This window comes from Plectropomus leopardus, chromosome 20 (genome assembly GCF_026936395.1).
Source record: "Plectropomus leopardus strain MGB_pleo_1.0 chromosome 20, ASM2693639v1, whole genome shotgun sequence".
NCBI lineage: Eukaryota > Metazoa > Chordata > Actinopteri > Perciformes > Serranidae > Plectropomus > Plectropomus leopardus.
In genome coordinates this window covers 25,798,507-25,815,018 of record NC_142195.1, presented here as the reverse complement: position 1 = coordinate 25,815,018, position 16,512 = coordinate 25,798,507, and the positions used below count along the sequence as shown (strand labels likewise).

Genomic DNA, 16,512 nt, shown 5'->3' with positions numbered 1-16,512 from the left:
ACATTGTATAAACATATTTACAAGGAACCCTATCATATTTACCATACATACTAGCGACCTAATTTTGGAATTGTTTTAAATGTTTACGTTAGACTGCACACCATTTGAAAGTTACTGTTTTATGGTATTTTATATATTTTTTCTACTTCTGGTTTAATACACTCTTTGTATCTGTTCTCTTTCAACTTCTGCAAATCAGTTTCAGTTGCAAAGTGGCATTTCTTAAATCACAAATTCTTATTTTTTTTGATAAACATTCAGTAGATTCACTCTGCTAAATTTCGTTGCTGTGTCAGATGAGGAAATGATGAATGAAACGGTGATGTGCAAACTTTCTCTGTCATACCAGTTATTGCATTTCTAGGTATTGAAGCTTCACCCAAACGATTTCCTTCCCATTGCAACATGAAGCCACCAACACCAGAAGTTGCCAAGTCAAACCTGTAAGTCACATTTACCTTTTCTTACATCATCATCGTTATGACAAGAAAACTGCGAGAAACTCCGTGCAGGAAACAACAACCAGAAATGACTCATTAAATTTGATGCATTTGCTTGTATACGGCGATCTGAAATACAGTCTGTTTGTTGGCGTTTTATGGAGTGTGTTGAAGCTTTGAACCCTCTCACCCCGCTCGTTTTTTTTAAGCTCTCCATCCTGAACTCTGCTGACGTTTATGAGCCAGAGATGCTAATCAGAGAGCAGCTGTTTGTCAGGAAGGGAAGCACAGGAGCTGCTCACATACCAGACACATTCAAACCTATTTCCTCTCTGGATACACACACACACACACACACACATTGTCTGGGGTCGACAGAGATTTAATTAAAGTGCAGCAAAAAACGGAAGCCTAAATATAAGATATAAACACAAATTTGAGAAGAAAAATACTTGTGAAATTATCTTACTAAGTTAATTTATAAAAATGTTGAAATAAGATAAGAATTCAAAAGGGTTAAATAAGCAGAAAAAGCTGATTTGGGGATTAAATTTCTTGAAATCAAACTTCCTACTTCCTGCAGCAAATAATCTCATATATAGTATATATAATCTCATATATAATCCTCAGTATTAGTGAAGTATGATTAGGCTGTATCTTGATACAAGTTGGCTCATCTTAAAATAAACCTAAATCCATCGTACAACTAAACCCAAAAACTTAAAACCAGTCCTGATTCTTAGAATATACATCTTAACTGATTGTACTGAAATCAGGACGGGGACAGCTGTGTTTTCAGGGATTTTAGGTGATGTTTGGTCCAGTAGAGTGTAAAATAAACTACTAATAAATTGTAAAAATATCAGAACGATTAGATGACGGCTTTTCAGGGACATCTGACTTGTTTTTGGGTACGTATTGACCCATGAGAGCATAATCTTTTGGCCTTTTAAATGATATAATAAACTGTAATCATCTGAACCACAGACAGCCTAAATTGATACAGAAATGTTGAACTTCTGACAGCAAGGAGGCTGGTAAACTATGTAAATCCTGACCTCAATTGCTGACAACATCCCTACATACTGTCTGAAAGGCAATGGAGCCTGAAAAAGTCTGCAAAGGGCATAAGAGGGCTTAAGATCTCAAGTTGATGTAGGAGTTATCTGACTCATTTGAAACCTCTTATTTCTTATTTCTTAAGTCTGCAAATCACTTCTCTCTTACAGAGAAGAGGGAGGGATGAGCTGGATTCACGAGGACAGACCGACAATTTACCAGACTTAAAGTTGCTCAGCTGTGAGATGGAAAATCCCAGATGAATTACATCATGGAACAGTATTTTTCATGACATAATGGCTGGCAACAAAACATAATAAACCGGTAATATTTCTACATAAAGATCATACTGCTTCAGCCCACCATGTGCATTTGTTGACATCATGGTATCAGTGTCCTGGAGCGCGAACAGCTGACACACATGTCATGTGGTTTTTAATGTGGCTTATAGTGGACAGATGGTCTTCTCAGTAGCCATGAAGTCATGGATTAGATTGCTGAAATAGCATGTAACCATAAACAGGGAGCAAACTGATATGTAATGGGGTATTTCACACACTTTCTCTATTCTGTTATACTGTACTTTTTTTCTAGCCCTGCCTAATTGCTTGAATAATTATTCATGGGCCTAAAATAGTTATCGTTTTATATGCACACATTCTACCTCAGTATCTGTGATGATATGACAAAGATTTTAATGTCTGCCAGGTGTGTGTGGCTAACCAGCAGTGGGTAAATACGTGTTTTAGGCTCTGACTTGATCATCAAGCAGCTGCACACACAAACACACAACTCCGAGCAGATGGAAAGGTCGTAAGTAGACCGCTGTCCGAGCTGCAGCATCTGCAGAGAAACTGCTGTCCTGCCCAGGAAACAGAAACTGTCACACAGAGCTGCGTTTTCTTCCTGTTCCCCTCGACGACCGACCACAATGGTTCCTCCACTGGCTCGACCTCACATTTTCTCTGGTACTTTTTATTTGCAGGGGTGAGCACATGAATAGAAACTGAAGGTTAGTATGTTTGGAGAGATTTATCTGAACTCGGCAGTGTTTGCTTTCTTACTTCGGTTTCTTTGTCCAGATGAATGATTTATGAGGTGGTGACGGCACGTCTGCACGCTGAGGACGCTAGAGGCAAACCACCGGAAAATCAAAACAATGGCTTTGTATTTCAGTGTTTCCCTTACTATTATTTTTGATGGCCAGCCAGCTCCAACTGACTAATGAGGCATTTTTAATTTCATCTGCTTTTTCAGAATTAAAATGTATAAATAATAAGAAATAAATTTGACATTTCATACTGGAATAATGTCCCTTAACCCTATGAAGCTTTCATCTGATAATCTGAAATCTGAAATCGATCTGATTTCTTGTAAAAACAAGGCAAGAAGGTAATGAGCAACTCTGGAAGAAATGACCCAAAAATTAGTTAAAACAGTTATGAAAAGTACAAGAACTATTATTTTTTAAAAAAGCAAATAAATAAATACAAATGAAGGAAAAAAAACCCAAAAAATAAGAACAAACAAACCAGGAAATAACCTGGAAAAAATTTACTTAAAAATAAAAACTTTGTATTTCTCTGTAAAATATCTTTGAAATATAAAATTAAGAAGATTTTTAATATAGTTTTTGGGACATTTTCCCTAGCTATAAAAAAAATCATATTAACTTATTTCTTGCAATTTGCAGAACACTTCTTGCCAAGTTGCAAGCTAATTTGCGTGGGGTTCAGATGGAAAATCCAGGGTTCAAAGGGCTAACAAATGAATAGTTGCCACAAAAAACTGTTTCCGCTTTCATGAGGTGGTATTTCAGTCAATGTGAAAAAGCCATATTTTGCAAAACTGCAATGGAAACACTTTTTTGGGGGGTTTTATAGGTCACATGATACTATGGTTATGCGCTTGTTAGTAGGAACTTGCTCCCACGGGCATGATGGAGCAGGCGCTACAAGAGGTGTTATTGCATCAAGTAGCACTTTAAAAATTGGATCATCCGGAAGTTTTGAATCCACAATTCCTCTGTGAAATCATTGACTATCACCTCCCAGAAATCCCTCATACATGGCCGCTCCCAAGGGGCTTGCCTTTACATTATTGCTCTCATAACATTCCCACGTCTCATTCACTTGGAAATAATGACGGCTAGTGCGGTGGCTGCAATAGAAATAAAGCTGCTAATGTTTTGAACATTTATCACCATGCTTTTCGTTGAATGTTTTCGTCAGAGGAGAACACATAACATCACTTAGTGGAAACGCAGTCATCATCTTAACTAATATCGCTTAAGTTTTGCACAAATTTGTAATGGAAACCTGACTAGTGAGTGATAAGGTTCAATTAAGGACAACTCTGACTACATATAGTATCAGAGGCAAGTGGTTTCTCTACATCAGTTTGGAGAACTGCCAGAATGAAGTCCCACATTTATATCTTGAAAGAGCCACAAGGACATTCAGCATATTGCAAGAACACTATGTTCCACTTAAATTTGGACTGGGTGAGGAAATAGCCCTTGTTTTTGGATACCTGGTGCTGCGGTATCATCAGATTATTGCAAATTTCCTCATGAAATTCATACATATGCAATATGACGCTGCAGGTGCTATTTTGCTGGATGAATTCTACCTGGTAAAGATCCAAGAACCTTTAATAAAGTTCGCACGAGAAACCATAATAACCGTCAGCGTGTGGGACTTCTTCGGTTCCCTCTCAAAAAACAGTACAGAAACAGAAAGTTCACTATTGCTACACACACACACCTGCAGCAGTGGACTTATTGAAAGCTGAAAAAGTTAAACAAGGTCCTCTTTCTCTACCTGTTGTGTCTACACATCGTTATTTCCTGTGTCCAAATATGGCAATTTCCACTTCACAGGAAGTTCTGCACTTCTATGACAGCTACAAGAAAGATTTCTCTTAAACTAACACAAAAACACACACACACACTGTATGATTAAAATTGATACTGTAGCTGTGTTCCTGTCTCATGTGAAAACCACAGAGATAATGAAAATATACACATAGTGGATAAGAGAGAGAGAGAGTGAGAATCAGAGGCAGGAAGAGCGTTCAGATTTTGCTCACACTACAAGCCCACCCTTCCTCCCCCGACACAGGGTCGACAATGAGAACACGTTTCCTGTAAATGCTTCCATTTCTCTTTGCTATCATGAAATGCACCTTGCTGAGGAATTGCCGTGACAACAACCGACGTGACAACCGTCTTTTCCTAACCATACAAAAGTGTTTGTTGTGCCTAAACCTAACCACCGTATACCACAATATTGTTGAAGCACAAAGTTTCCACTGCATAAAAAGGAACAAATGCATCATTTCAGTGGTTTGCAGAAAGATGATATTTTTTCCCCTACAATCTGATTGAAGTAAAAATATAGGGCTAATATTTAAACATACATAAAATATGAATAAAGCAATATAAATGTGCAGACGCCATTACAAATGAACAAACTGAATGTAAACAAAAATGTAGTAAATGTATGTGCATAATGAGAGTAAATGGTATCTATACACAGAGATGTAAACTCTTTGTAAAACATTAAGTAGAGTATATAAAGGTATGTTAGTATAGAAGTAAACTGGCAGTTTAAGGGTAAATTTAAAGTCTACTTTAATGGTGTATCTTCAAAGGTATGTTGGTCATCTCACAGATGTCACCTGCCAAAATGACTAAACGTGTGGCTCTCTTGTGGGAAAAAAAAAACTGTGAACTCCCCACAGTGTGATTTCTTTCTACAGTGAAAGAAGCATTTTCTCTAAATTACCCTTCTTCTGTATCTCAGATATGTATTCTTATCTTTAGGGGCTTAAGATAACAAGTACCTTCAGAAAAAAAATGTCAAAAATTAAAACTATATCCAGAAATATGCCAACTGGTGTTCAACACATCCAAAAATAGGACATGACCTACTGCACAACCTAACTGTGTGTGTAATAATGTACTTTATGCTGTGGTTGCATCATCGTTGACCTCAGTTAGCACCTCATAGTTTTCAAGTTTAATGGCCTCTTACTGTACCTTCCCCTTTTTATGTGGCCTTTAAGTTCTGATGCATATTATAAATGCTATAGTTTCTTGGCAGTGTTTCACACGGTTTGGCTGCACAGTGACAGTGTAGAAAGTATAGTATGTGTCACTTTTGCTGCAGTGCTGGTTTTGTTTTTCAGACGGCTTTCAAATGGACATTTATCATTTCTATTTTGAGCAAAGTGTCACATCCGGTGGAGGCTGTGAAATTGCAACCATTACAGATGTGTCGTGAAAAAATTTTTAGGTGTTTACTTTTGACCTGCCAACTTTTGGACAGGCTAAACCTGTTCCTCACACTGTAGACTGAGAGGTGCAACGACAGAAAAAGCAACCATCAATTTAACAATTTTTGGTTTATAGCATCAGCAAAAAGTAAAAAGTTGACCCAAAATATGCCGGTTTTAAACTCCAATCAACAGGCAAAGACAGGAAATCTCTCACTGGCCTCATTGACCTCTTACAATGGGAAAGAAACTTTACCAAATCAAACAATCACCAATACAGATGACGTAAACCTCCAGCTGAGCAGTTTTGCAAAGCACAAAGTTGATAAAAAGAATCACTTGAATATCCAAAAGGTATCAGAGATAAAGATAGAAACCAGTCAACAAATCTGTATACCGACCTACAAGATCTTCCTTCACTCCGGCAAATGAGTCTTAACACTGAGCACCGAATCAAGGCAAGAAAGGACAATATCCAGTTGACTTTCTAGGAATATATCCAAATAATCAAAATATTAAGTAACCAAAGTCGACATCAGAGACGAGATGAACAGCAGAAGATGAAGCCAGAAAAAGATAATGGTCTGAACTTACAGGATATCCCTCTGTTCCCGAATACACATCCTGACGCTCGGCTTGGAGCTCCGCGCAAACGACTTCTTCTTCCTCACGGATGGAGCGGACATGTCGGCGGACATGACGGGGGCAGCACGCTGCAATTTATCACCATAGTTTTCAACCGTGTGAAGCGACGGAAGATTGATCAGATAAAAAGCGGGATGGAATGAGACACTGATTTAAGATTAATGGGTTAGACGAAGAAGAACAGAGCACAAATATCGATGATTAAAATGGTTAAAAAGACGAATAATGACTGAAAAAACAAAAATTAAAAACGTGGATCAACTAGGAGATACAACAATCAGTCTTGTTGGTTCGGAAGTCTGTTGGAGGTCTGAACCCCTGATACTCTGCCAGTGGTTTCCTGAAGGGGCCTCCTCCTCCAGCCGCGGCTTCTCATTGGTCGACAGGCTGCAAAATGTTACTTCCTGCTTCCTCACAACTAGTATGTGATTGGCTGCCGGATACAACCCACATCAAACACACACACACACACACACACACACACACACACACATGCCTCGCACACTCGGACACACAGGACCTGAGAAAGAGACTGAGGGACTTTACGTCCCCTAAGACTGGAACAATGCAGAGGTCAAGCACACACACACCCACACACCCACACATTTATATTTACACGGCCACAAACACGTCCTAAAACGCAACTGTTCCTGTGTGAAGTTGCAGGAGAACTTTGCAAAATTTGAAGTGTGTAACTGCAAGTGACCTGGACTGTTGCCTACCACTTCGCTGTGCCCTTATATGTATTCACACACACTTTACATCTTTAAGTGACATATTTACAGGTCTTGCAACCATTGTGTAGACCAATTAAACATCTTCTCATTCAGCATAAAAACACGTTCTCTTCGAGGTGTTTTCCTCCTTGCGAACTCTGGTGGGAAAGATTAGTTTGTATCATCTCCATAAGACAGATTTTTGGGGGATGCTTTATGGGCATGTCTGGCTGTCCACCCGTATAACAACAATGCCACCAATTCTCTCCAAGCGTCATCTGACAATGAAGATGTATTTGACAAGTTGGAGTGAGAACGCGCTGAACAGACACACCAAAAAAACCCAAAACCCACACACAAAGGTGTACTTGTCTGATGCAAATCGGTGTACACAGCTCTGGTCTACCAACAGTGGGAAAGGATACTATAACCTGATTTTAGTGGGTTTTCCTGTGTTTAGAAAAGCCACGCTCATTTTGGTAGAGAAAGGTATATGGTAACACCTGGGAAAGATAATCTTGAGCAACTAGTTGCACAAATTGAGCTTGTTCTGTTCTGCACATTGCTGACAATCAACTTAGTTAAATGTAAGCTTGCTAAAGCCACTGTGTAGTATTTCTGTTTTGTGGTTGACCAAGAGGAAGTTTAATCAGTAAACGCTAAAGAGGAGGCTGGTGCTCAGTTTTCTTCTTAACTGTCCTGTACTCCGCTAGATTTCATTAAGATTGGTGCTGGAGCTGATATGTATGTAAGCTGTTTTTCAAAGATCAATTAAATGATTTCAAATTTGAAAAAAGACATAGTGGCCCTTAGCTTTTTTACCTTAGGTCAAATTTGGAGCAGTGAGAGCCCTAACCAACAAGAATACCCGAATAAAAGATAAGAGACAAAAACGCTTTTGTAGGTTAGTCAAGTGGAAAAATCTTGTAGAGAACATTTTTGCAGAGTATCAATGACGCATAGGTAACCTCAGGCTTTATTTGTTTCGGACTATAAATTATGCGTGTGTCACTATAATGACTGGCATCCATGCTGGTTAACCACAGGAAATGCTACTGGCAAGTGCACATCGTCTCTGATCAAACTAATAAAGATGCTCAGTTCGGACTACAGATTCTATGTACAATATGAGCCACTATAGGAAGATTTGCATGGCTGCAGCAGCACTGTGACACACAGCAGAGACACAGTGAATTGTAATGTGTGACATATGATATATGATAATAGTCAGGGCTACTGGTTCCTGTTATAGTGAGTCATCTGCCCAGTGTGACACCACAGCAAGCAACACAACCAGTGTGAGTCAAAGCTAAACCAAGCAGGCTTAACAAACTAACTAACCATGAGATCACTGCCCACACTCTATCTAATCAACTCAGTGACTTATACTTTCTATTATTAACCCTTTGAAAGCCTGGATGACATCACTTTTCTAGTGCTGCGTTCAGCACACATTTACAACTCTTTAAACCTCTGAACACAACAACTCTGAGCTTTTCTTTAGCTTTCTTTGAAAACACAGGTAAACAGGCAATGAGCATATTGCCAATTTACATGACTTATATAAATGATGTATTTAGTTCCTGATACACTCATTTATATGAGTAGGTAACAGCACGATGACATCATTATACACGCACATGCACACACACACACACAGGATTATACAAATATTATATGGAAAATTTGGTCTAATTAGTGCAAAATACTATATTTCCACTGCACGTAGGGTGATGTAAGATCATGTGATGACAGAGAAGACAGGAGTCTTAGCTTTCTGCTGCTATAGCTATCATGGTTCTTATTTTAGATCATTTTAAACAAGATGATGCAAACAATGATCTTCTCTGGAATGTCCGTCTTTAAAGGGTTAATTCAGACACAAATTATTATATGCACTACTTGTGCACATTGTACATTGTGTGCACAACTCAAAGCAGTGTTCGCAAAGGTCAAACATGAATTTCCTCGCTCAAAACTCCTTTAAAATATTAAGAACAGTAGCCTACCAGAGTTTATGACTTAATAAACCTCTTTATATTAGTGCAGCAGAGTTTATTGAGATATAGCCACTTAACATTCACATGTACAAAAGCCCCTAATGCCACAAAACATTTGACATCCATTAGAAAGGAGACAACGACAGAATCATCCCCACTATAACACGCATCCCTGCGCTCTGACTGGCTCTACATGGCTCCATTAAAAAATCAGAGGCCCTGTGAAGCCGTGTTAAAACAGAGTAAACAAAGTTTACAACCTGGCCATGAAAGAATGAAAAACAGATAGAGTGGTGAAACGAGCTGCTCTGAGCGACACTTTAGTCGGGCTGCAAAAACTTTGTCAAAAGCAAAAATAAATATTTAGGTTTAGAGTAGAAGGTCTCTCAAAATCTTCAAATTCAAAGAAAACTCTTGCATAAAGTCAAAGAACTTTATGCAGGAGTTAAAGACCAAATCCATTTTATCTTCATCCTAAAATTGTTTCAGATAACATAAGTTATGCTTGTCCAACTATCTGCGAAATAAACATCTGAACCATTTTATAGAAACAAGTTACTTATAATATTGCAATGTACTAGAGCTAACTTGCTTCACTACATATTACAAGAAAATACTATATCTACTTCTTTCCATTTCTTTCTGTCTCCTTTTCTGGGACATTTCCATGTTTTCAGCATGACTCAACTGGTGAGGATGAAGACCTTTTTTTACTGGGCCTTGAAGTCCATACTGACAAGGTAGCATAATTTTTAAAAGGGGAGATTCATGGGTACCCATAGGACCCATTTTCATGGGCCCAGTGATGACTTTATCATACAGGTTCAGTGTGGCAGGATTATACTGAAATTGTGGGGAACTGCAGTATTTGTTTCTAATTTTGTCCTTAATGATTTTTTCATGATTTGATGCCTGCTGCACATCGAATTTCCTTCGGAATGACGAAAATGAAGTTGACGCAGCGGCAATCACATTTTACTTTATGTGCCACTGAGCAACTTTCATAGACATAAACGGGGTGCCATCGCAAATCCTGTATCCAGGTCTCTTTATGCATCCAAGCTACAGATTACTGCACTGGAATTTCACCGAAAAGCAACAGCAACAGTCCATGTTTACTTCCTGCCAGCTTCTGACATTCACAAACATGGCAAAACACTCCAACAGGAAATATAAAAGGAACCATATAGACTGTTTTTGCTGTCAAGTTTGAAACTAAAACTGACAAAATGTGGCAGTGACAGTTGTTATCAGTCTATCAATGTATTTCGGGTGCTATATCAGTCGCCATTATGAATATATACCACATGCAGCAGCGCTAGACTGGAGAGCTTGACAGGTTTAGCAGACAAAACTTAGCAAAGGCAAAGCTTAAATTGTGCTCCACTGACACACATTCACTGAGATAAAACTCTTCATATTGTTGAAACAAAACTTAAAGTATTCTTATAGTTTTTGTAAACAGCATAATGTTTTTGCTCAACAGAAGATTGTAAATTGATGAAAAATCATATCATGATACAAGCTGAGTTAGTGATATAACATCAACGCCCAGCTCTGCACTGCATTGCAAAGGAGCTTTATTGCTTGTTTGGATGTGTGAATTGGTTGATTAACATTAAACAGAGGATGAATTTTCACAGCAAACCAGAAAAAGTTATCTGAATGACTTGCATATCAGTTCTGTGCCACACACAGCAAACAAACCAAGCAGCAATCGAGCTATCTGCTCAAATAGAAAACAAAAAGTGCACGACCTGTTAAAAGTTTTAATTAAACTCACCCATGGAGCGCTGCGTCAGCTGTGTAGCTCCTCTGTCTGTGTCATCGGTGGTTTGAGCTTTGCAGAGCTATGCTTCAGCTCAGTTCACTTCCTGGCGTGACGCTTCAGAGCTACTGTATGAAGTGTCATGTCACCCTCCCTCTGACCACAAGAGAAACTGGCTGCATACAAACACAGAAGAGCAGACACACAAACCAGTCAGCTAACACAAGAAGAACATGGCTGCATTAACTGTCCTATGATGTTACATTACTTTGCAGGATTAGTAGTAGTATCTGTCTGAATCATTACCAGAAATGACAAAATGGTGACACCATTATGTATCTGTATGTATCATATTTGCTGTATGACTGCAGCCAGAACATGACTAACTTCCTCTTTACAGTGTAAACCGGCCACACCTTCAAACATCTGGTCAACAATTGTGGCGTAAACAAACTCCCACACAATAGTTAAATTGAAGCCTATATAACTAAATATGTGGTGACTAAAATACATCAATGAAAAAGAGTCTGAATACCCGACAGGTAGTGTTTTATACATGCTGGTGTATTGCAATTACAACACAAGAGTAGTGCAAGTGAAAGAATGAGCATGTTAATGGGCTGCCATTCTCAAATCATTATTAGCTGGCTTAAAAATATGAAATTTGACTTGAAAGTGGTACTACAGGAAAGGTCACGAGGTCATCAAAATCAGCTGTGGAGTATTTGTTAAAGTGTAAGCGAATGGCATGTTTAAAATATGTTTCTATGGTAACTATAAATATAATAGTAGTTGTTATTAGAGATGGCAATTTTGACACCGAAGATCGAACTGTTTCGAAATGTTTCGTCACTTCCGATTTCGGCACATAGCTCGAGACAGGTTTCGAAACATCCCGTGATCGGTACCAAACCCGGACAGATCAAGTCTCCGTTAATGAATGAAACCATTAAAATGTTCCACAAACTAACTGCAGCGTAGCATAAAACCAAAGTCATCAGGTCACATAGCTAATATTGATTTGAAATATTTACCATATCTTACAAAAACTAAATCAATAGCAGTAGCAGTTTGATTCGATTTGCACGACACATATTGAGGTAAGCTTTTGGGCTGAGGAAAATGGAGCTTACAACAAAAACAATGATAAATGGGTGCAATGCAAGCTTCTACCAGTAGATGCCAATGTAGAGCGAACAGCTTTTGAAACGTTTCAAAAAGTTTCAGAGCGATGGTTTAAAAGTACTGAAACATTCAAAAGTTTTCAAACTTGCCATCCATAGTTATAATACTTTACCCAAGCTTTATACTTTTTTCCCCAGATATTGTTACCTTGCTGTTTTTTAAACCATAATTTCTTAAACCATAAATACAGTGCCAGTGTGCATAAAAAGCATCAAAATAGAGCTTGTTTTTATTGAAGAAAGTGCCAGGAGTGGATCCCCACGACCCTCGACCGAGGTGAGGTCCAAGCTCAAAATATCCTTACTTCATTTATTCATACACCTGACTGCTGGGATGCTGTGGTTGGCCTCTGGCAGTATCGCTTTCCCTGAAATATCTAGAGGATAAACTGAACAAAATAGAGTAAAGTTTGAGCCATCTATCCACTGGGGTAGTTATTCGGGAAACATGAACCATTCATACTGCAAATCTGATAAAAAGGTTTTTAACGTTTCTTCATGAACGTAGCCTGATCATGTGCGATGCATCTGTGTAGTATTAGATATGTGACTTCAAACCTTCTGCGTGGACCATAAATCTGGCCTGCTTTTGCCAAATCATCTTCAATCTCCTGTTTCATCTCAAATACAGTCACCAGTAAAAGGCAGACTGCACATCACTTTGAAGCATTTATGTATAATTTCTTTGTCAGTTTTTTGACAGGAAGAGTAGATTTACTGTGGCTTGTCTTTGTCAGTGCACAGGGTGTAATCACACTGTCTCTGTGAGTGTATGGAAGCTGCAGTGAATGAAACTGAGCTCTCCACCGCAGCTCGTCTGCCTGCACAGTCTGTGTAGTCTGGCCTTTGTGCAGGTTTGGAGAGCTTCGATCATTTTGCCACCATATAAGCAATCTTTCTTCTCAACAAAAAGCAGAGCTAGTGTAGTACAGATGCAGTACAAACCATTTTGACTTAAACCAGTAAGAAACAGCAGGGACTTTTTTTTAGCACAGACACACACACAATCCAAACTGCTATGAAGCTAAAAGTAGAGATTTAAATACCTTTGCCTGGATGAGCAAACATGTGGTGATACAGACTTGCTGGGTTTAAACTCCTGCTTTCTGTAGCTGCTTAGTTTAACAGAGAGCCAGAGACTTTTAGAGCAAACCATCGACACGCCCACACAGTGTGGTGACCACAGCTGGCTCAGAAACACTGGAGCAATAAAAAGAGGGCAAACAAGGCAAAAGTGGGAGCCAGTGATTTCTGGTTGGACTTCTGTGTGGAAGAACATTAACTATTCGGCACTACTGACTATCCTTAGGGTTCATACACATTTTTACCAAAACATTTCCATGACTATGAGACCAATTTTCAAGACATACATTCTCTGACACTTCCTAGTATCATCAGTATATTTACCTTTTTAAAAAATTATTTATGAAGACGGAAGGAAGAAGGAAAATGAACAATTATGAATAAATAAGGAATAATTCTTCAAGCACTGGAAAGGGACTTATGTTTTTAATTATGGCTTTGTATATATTTTACTGCCATTTAGAATATGTCTTCAAAGGATTTGTTTTTTTACAAACGAAGTAATTTTGAAAGAATACAATTTTGGTGATTTTTAAAAAAAAAAATGTTTTAAATGATTTTTAAAGAAATTAAAAATGTAATCTTTAATCTTAAATTAAAAAAGAAAATTTAAGGGGGAATTTGGGTTTTTTCTTTTATTTTTTTTTCGGGTAATTTTTGCATGTTTTCTTTAAAAAACTATCACTAAAAATGACACCATTTATCATAACCAGTAACTGTAAAAACAGAAACTATTGTTCAACTTTCAAATTTCCAACTGTCCTTGTACACATCATGTGTTTGCTATATGCAAAATCCATAACTTGACAGATTTTTCATGACTGTACCAAGCCTGATCCCTGTATAATCTTGTGGTTTTAGACTAGTTTAATTTTCTTCCCTCCATTTCAAAAATAGCGTCTCAGCTACACAACAGAACCAACCAGAGTAGACACAGCACATGGAATCACAACCAGTCATTATAGACCCTAAAACTCTGCAGTAATATCTGCCAGTCTGCTCCACCATATGAACCTCTCTGCCTGCGAATTAAAGCGGTAACCCACAAGCCTCTCAATTTTATTTAGTTTCCCCGTCTCTGGTGCAAAGCGCTTACTGCTGTGGCAATGAGCCTCGATGGGAAAGAGTGCACACTTGAGCTTACTTTCGTCCTCTCTAAGGGAAATTCCAAATATGCAGACCATACACACAAGAGTCCCATTTCTTTACCGCAAATATAGCAAACCCAAGTTTCTTATCTAGTGGTTGATGTTACTATAATACAGCAGCACACATTAAATTGTGAAAAATGTAACTTAATTTTTGATGTCTGCATTTTTTTGAACTTTGTTTTTCCATACGTGGTGTCAAATAAACATGTTTTCTTACATTTCCTCTCAGATGGCGTAGTGTCCCTTTCATCCATTCAGCAAGCCTCTTTATTGGTCTTCATTTTGTTTTAAAGATGACAATAACAATAGTCCTTTTTCACATTTTGAAATGTCACAGTAGGGAAAGCACAACAGTAAATAATGAATGCTATTATAGCTACTGCCTCATGGTCACTCTGTCATGGCTGACTGGCACACCTGAATGGTACAAAGCCATGGTTGATGTGATTTGTGACACCTGCGTGTTTCCTTCTATGGCAGCATGTCTGCTGGGAAAAAGATCTGTTGCATTTTACACAGCCTACTCATTAGAAGAAAAAGTGTATGTTTTTGCAAAACCAACCATAGAGGCAGTTTTTTTAAGTATCATATCAAGGTTTCTAAAAGGATGTAGTTCTGATTTTTTGTTTACGAGTTGACTTTTTAATCAGGAGGAAGAGGAGATGGTGGAAGGCATGCCTGCAAGACAGCTGCCAAGCTGCAGATCACTATTTAAGCCCCACAAAACCAAGTGTTCAATATTGAGATTTTGCGGTGTTTTCAGCAGTGTATATGCCTCCAAACCTGGCTGTTTTTAGTGACAAGTCACAGCATTTTTGGCGTCAATTGTGCCAACAAACATCAGTTTTTGGTGCCACCAAAGCTTTTGTTTTTCATGCAAAATGAGCAGTTTCCAACAAAGTTTGTGTCAAAAACCTGGCTGTTCTTTCGGTACACACCCCCATATTTTCAGCAGTGTTTGTGCCCCTAATTCTGAATGTTTTTTAAGTGACAAATTGCAGAATTTATGGCAGCAATTATGCCACCAATACTGGTCATTTCTTTCCAGCACGGTCTATGCCACCAAAAATGGCTGTTATTTGGTAATACGTCGGGGCATCTTAGCAGCTTTTGTGCCACTAAACCTGGCCATTTTTCTTCCAGTGGTGTTTTTGCCACCAAACAATGAATCTGTCGCCTCAATTATTGTCCACTGATTGACGTAGTTTCCCACCCTGTTCAAATCTCCTGCGTGAGAATATGACAATAAGGTCAATGTCTACCGCTACTTCCTGTTTGGGGGCATCACTGCTGTTTTGAATAAGGTTTCTTAAATTTGTCAAAACAATATGCAAATATATATAATTAAAATTTCTTTAAAAAAAATCAGTGTGGGACTTACCGTACATTGACTGATTTGCATGTTGCAGTTTTCTTCTGAAGAGGGGAGATAGACAAAAGAAAGGCGTAGGTGCATGTGCAAACATGTGGTGGGTATGTGGGGACGTGGGTGATATGTGAAGGTGCTGTAGGTAGGAGAACAGATGGGTTCAGAAACCGATCAGGTTTTTCATTGTTCAACAAATGATGGGAGGACTGACATTTGACAGATTGCATCTTTATGTTTAAAAAATGCCTGCACAGTAATGTATACCATGTCTATCCATTTTTGTTTATTCATCCATGGAACAGTCTTAAAAGTTAAACATTTAACTGTTCAATTGTGCTATAAAAGCTTATTATATATAATTACGACCTCCTCCCACCTTATCTATGCTGCAGGATGTCGGGACAAAACTTTTGCAGTGTATTCAATACTGAGCATGTTATAGAGCTCGATTGTTAGAGATGTGTGATGTGTTTTTTCATATTGTTTCAATGGCATGTTATTTTAATCCCTAAAAAGTGATGTTAAGAGTTGAAGTATATGTTAAATACCATGTAACTATGTTTTTTGGATTAAGATATGATTAGGATAAGATTGAGAGCTCCTAATTTAGCCTTAAAATTTCAGCCAGGCATCTTAGCTTATAAGGGATCTAGGAAAGGTCTCAGAGCAACTCTGAGCAAGGAAGGGACAGAAACTTTTATTTAGTAAGGAGGTGTCGCCTCATAGAAAACAAAAACACATAATAAACCATGCATGTAAAAAAAAGACCAGAATAAAATACATAGAATGCATCTTCGTGTGGATAAAATCCACTTGACA

At 38.3% G+C, this 16,512-nt stretch overlaps 1 protein-coding gene across 4 annotated transcripts in view; it reads right to left on the bottom strand.

The window, feature by feature from the left end:
- The window catches only part of sh3bp2 (SH3-domain binding protein 2), a 37,354-nt gene that overhangs the window by 12,419 nt on the left and 8,423 nt on the right, over positions 1 to 16,512 (bottom strand). For 2 of the 4 annotated variants that reach the window (XM_042509220.2, XM_042509221.2), the window contains exon 1: positions 6,372 to 6,744. In XM_042509220.2, coding sequence (XP_042365154.2) covers positions 6,372 to 6,475 — 104 coding nt within the window. In that variant the 5' untranslated portion in view covers positions 6,476 to 6,744. Of the gene's footprint in view, positions 1 to 6,178; positions 6,315 to 6,371; positions 6,745 to 10,921; positions 11,083 to 16,512 lie in introns of those variants that run through there. The other 2 variants (XM_088071206.1, XM_088071207.1) reach the window with 2 other exon arrangements.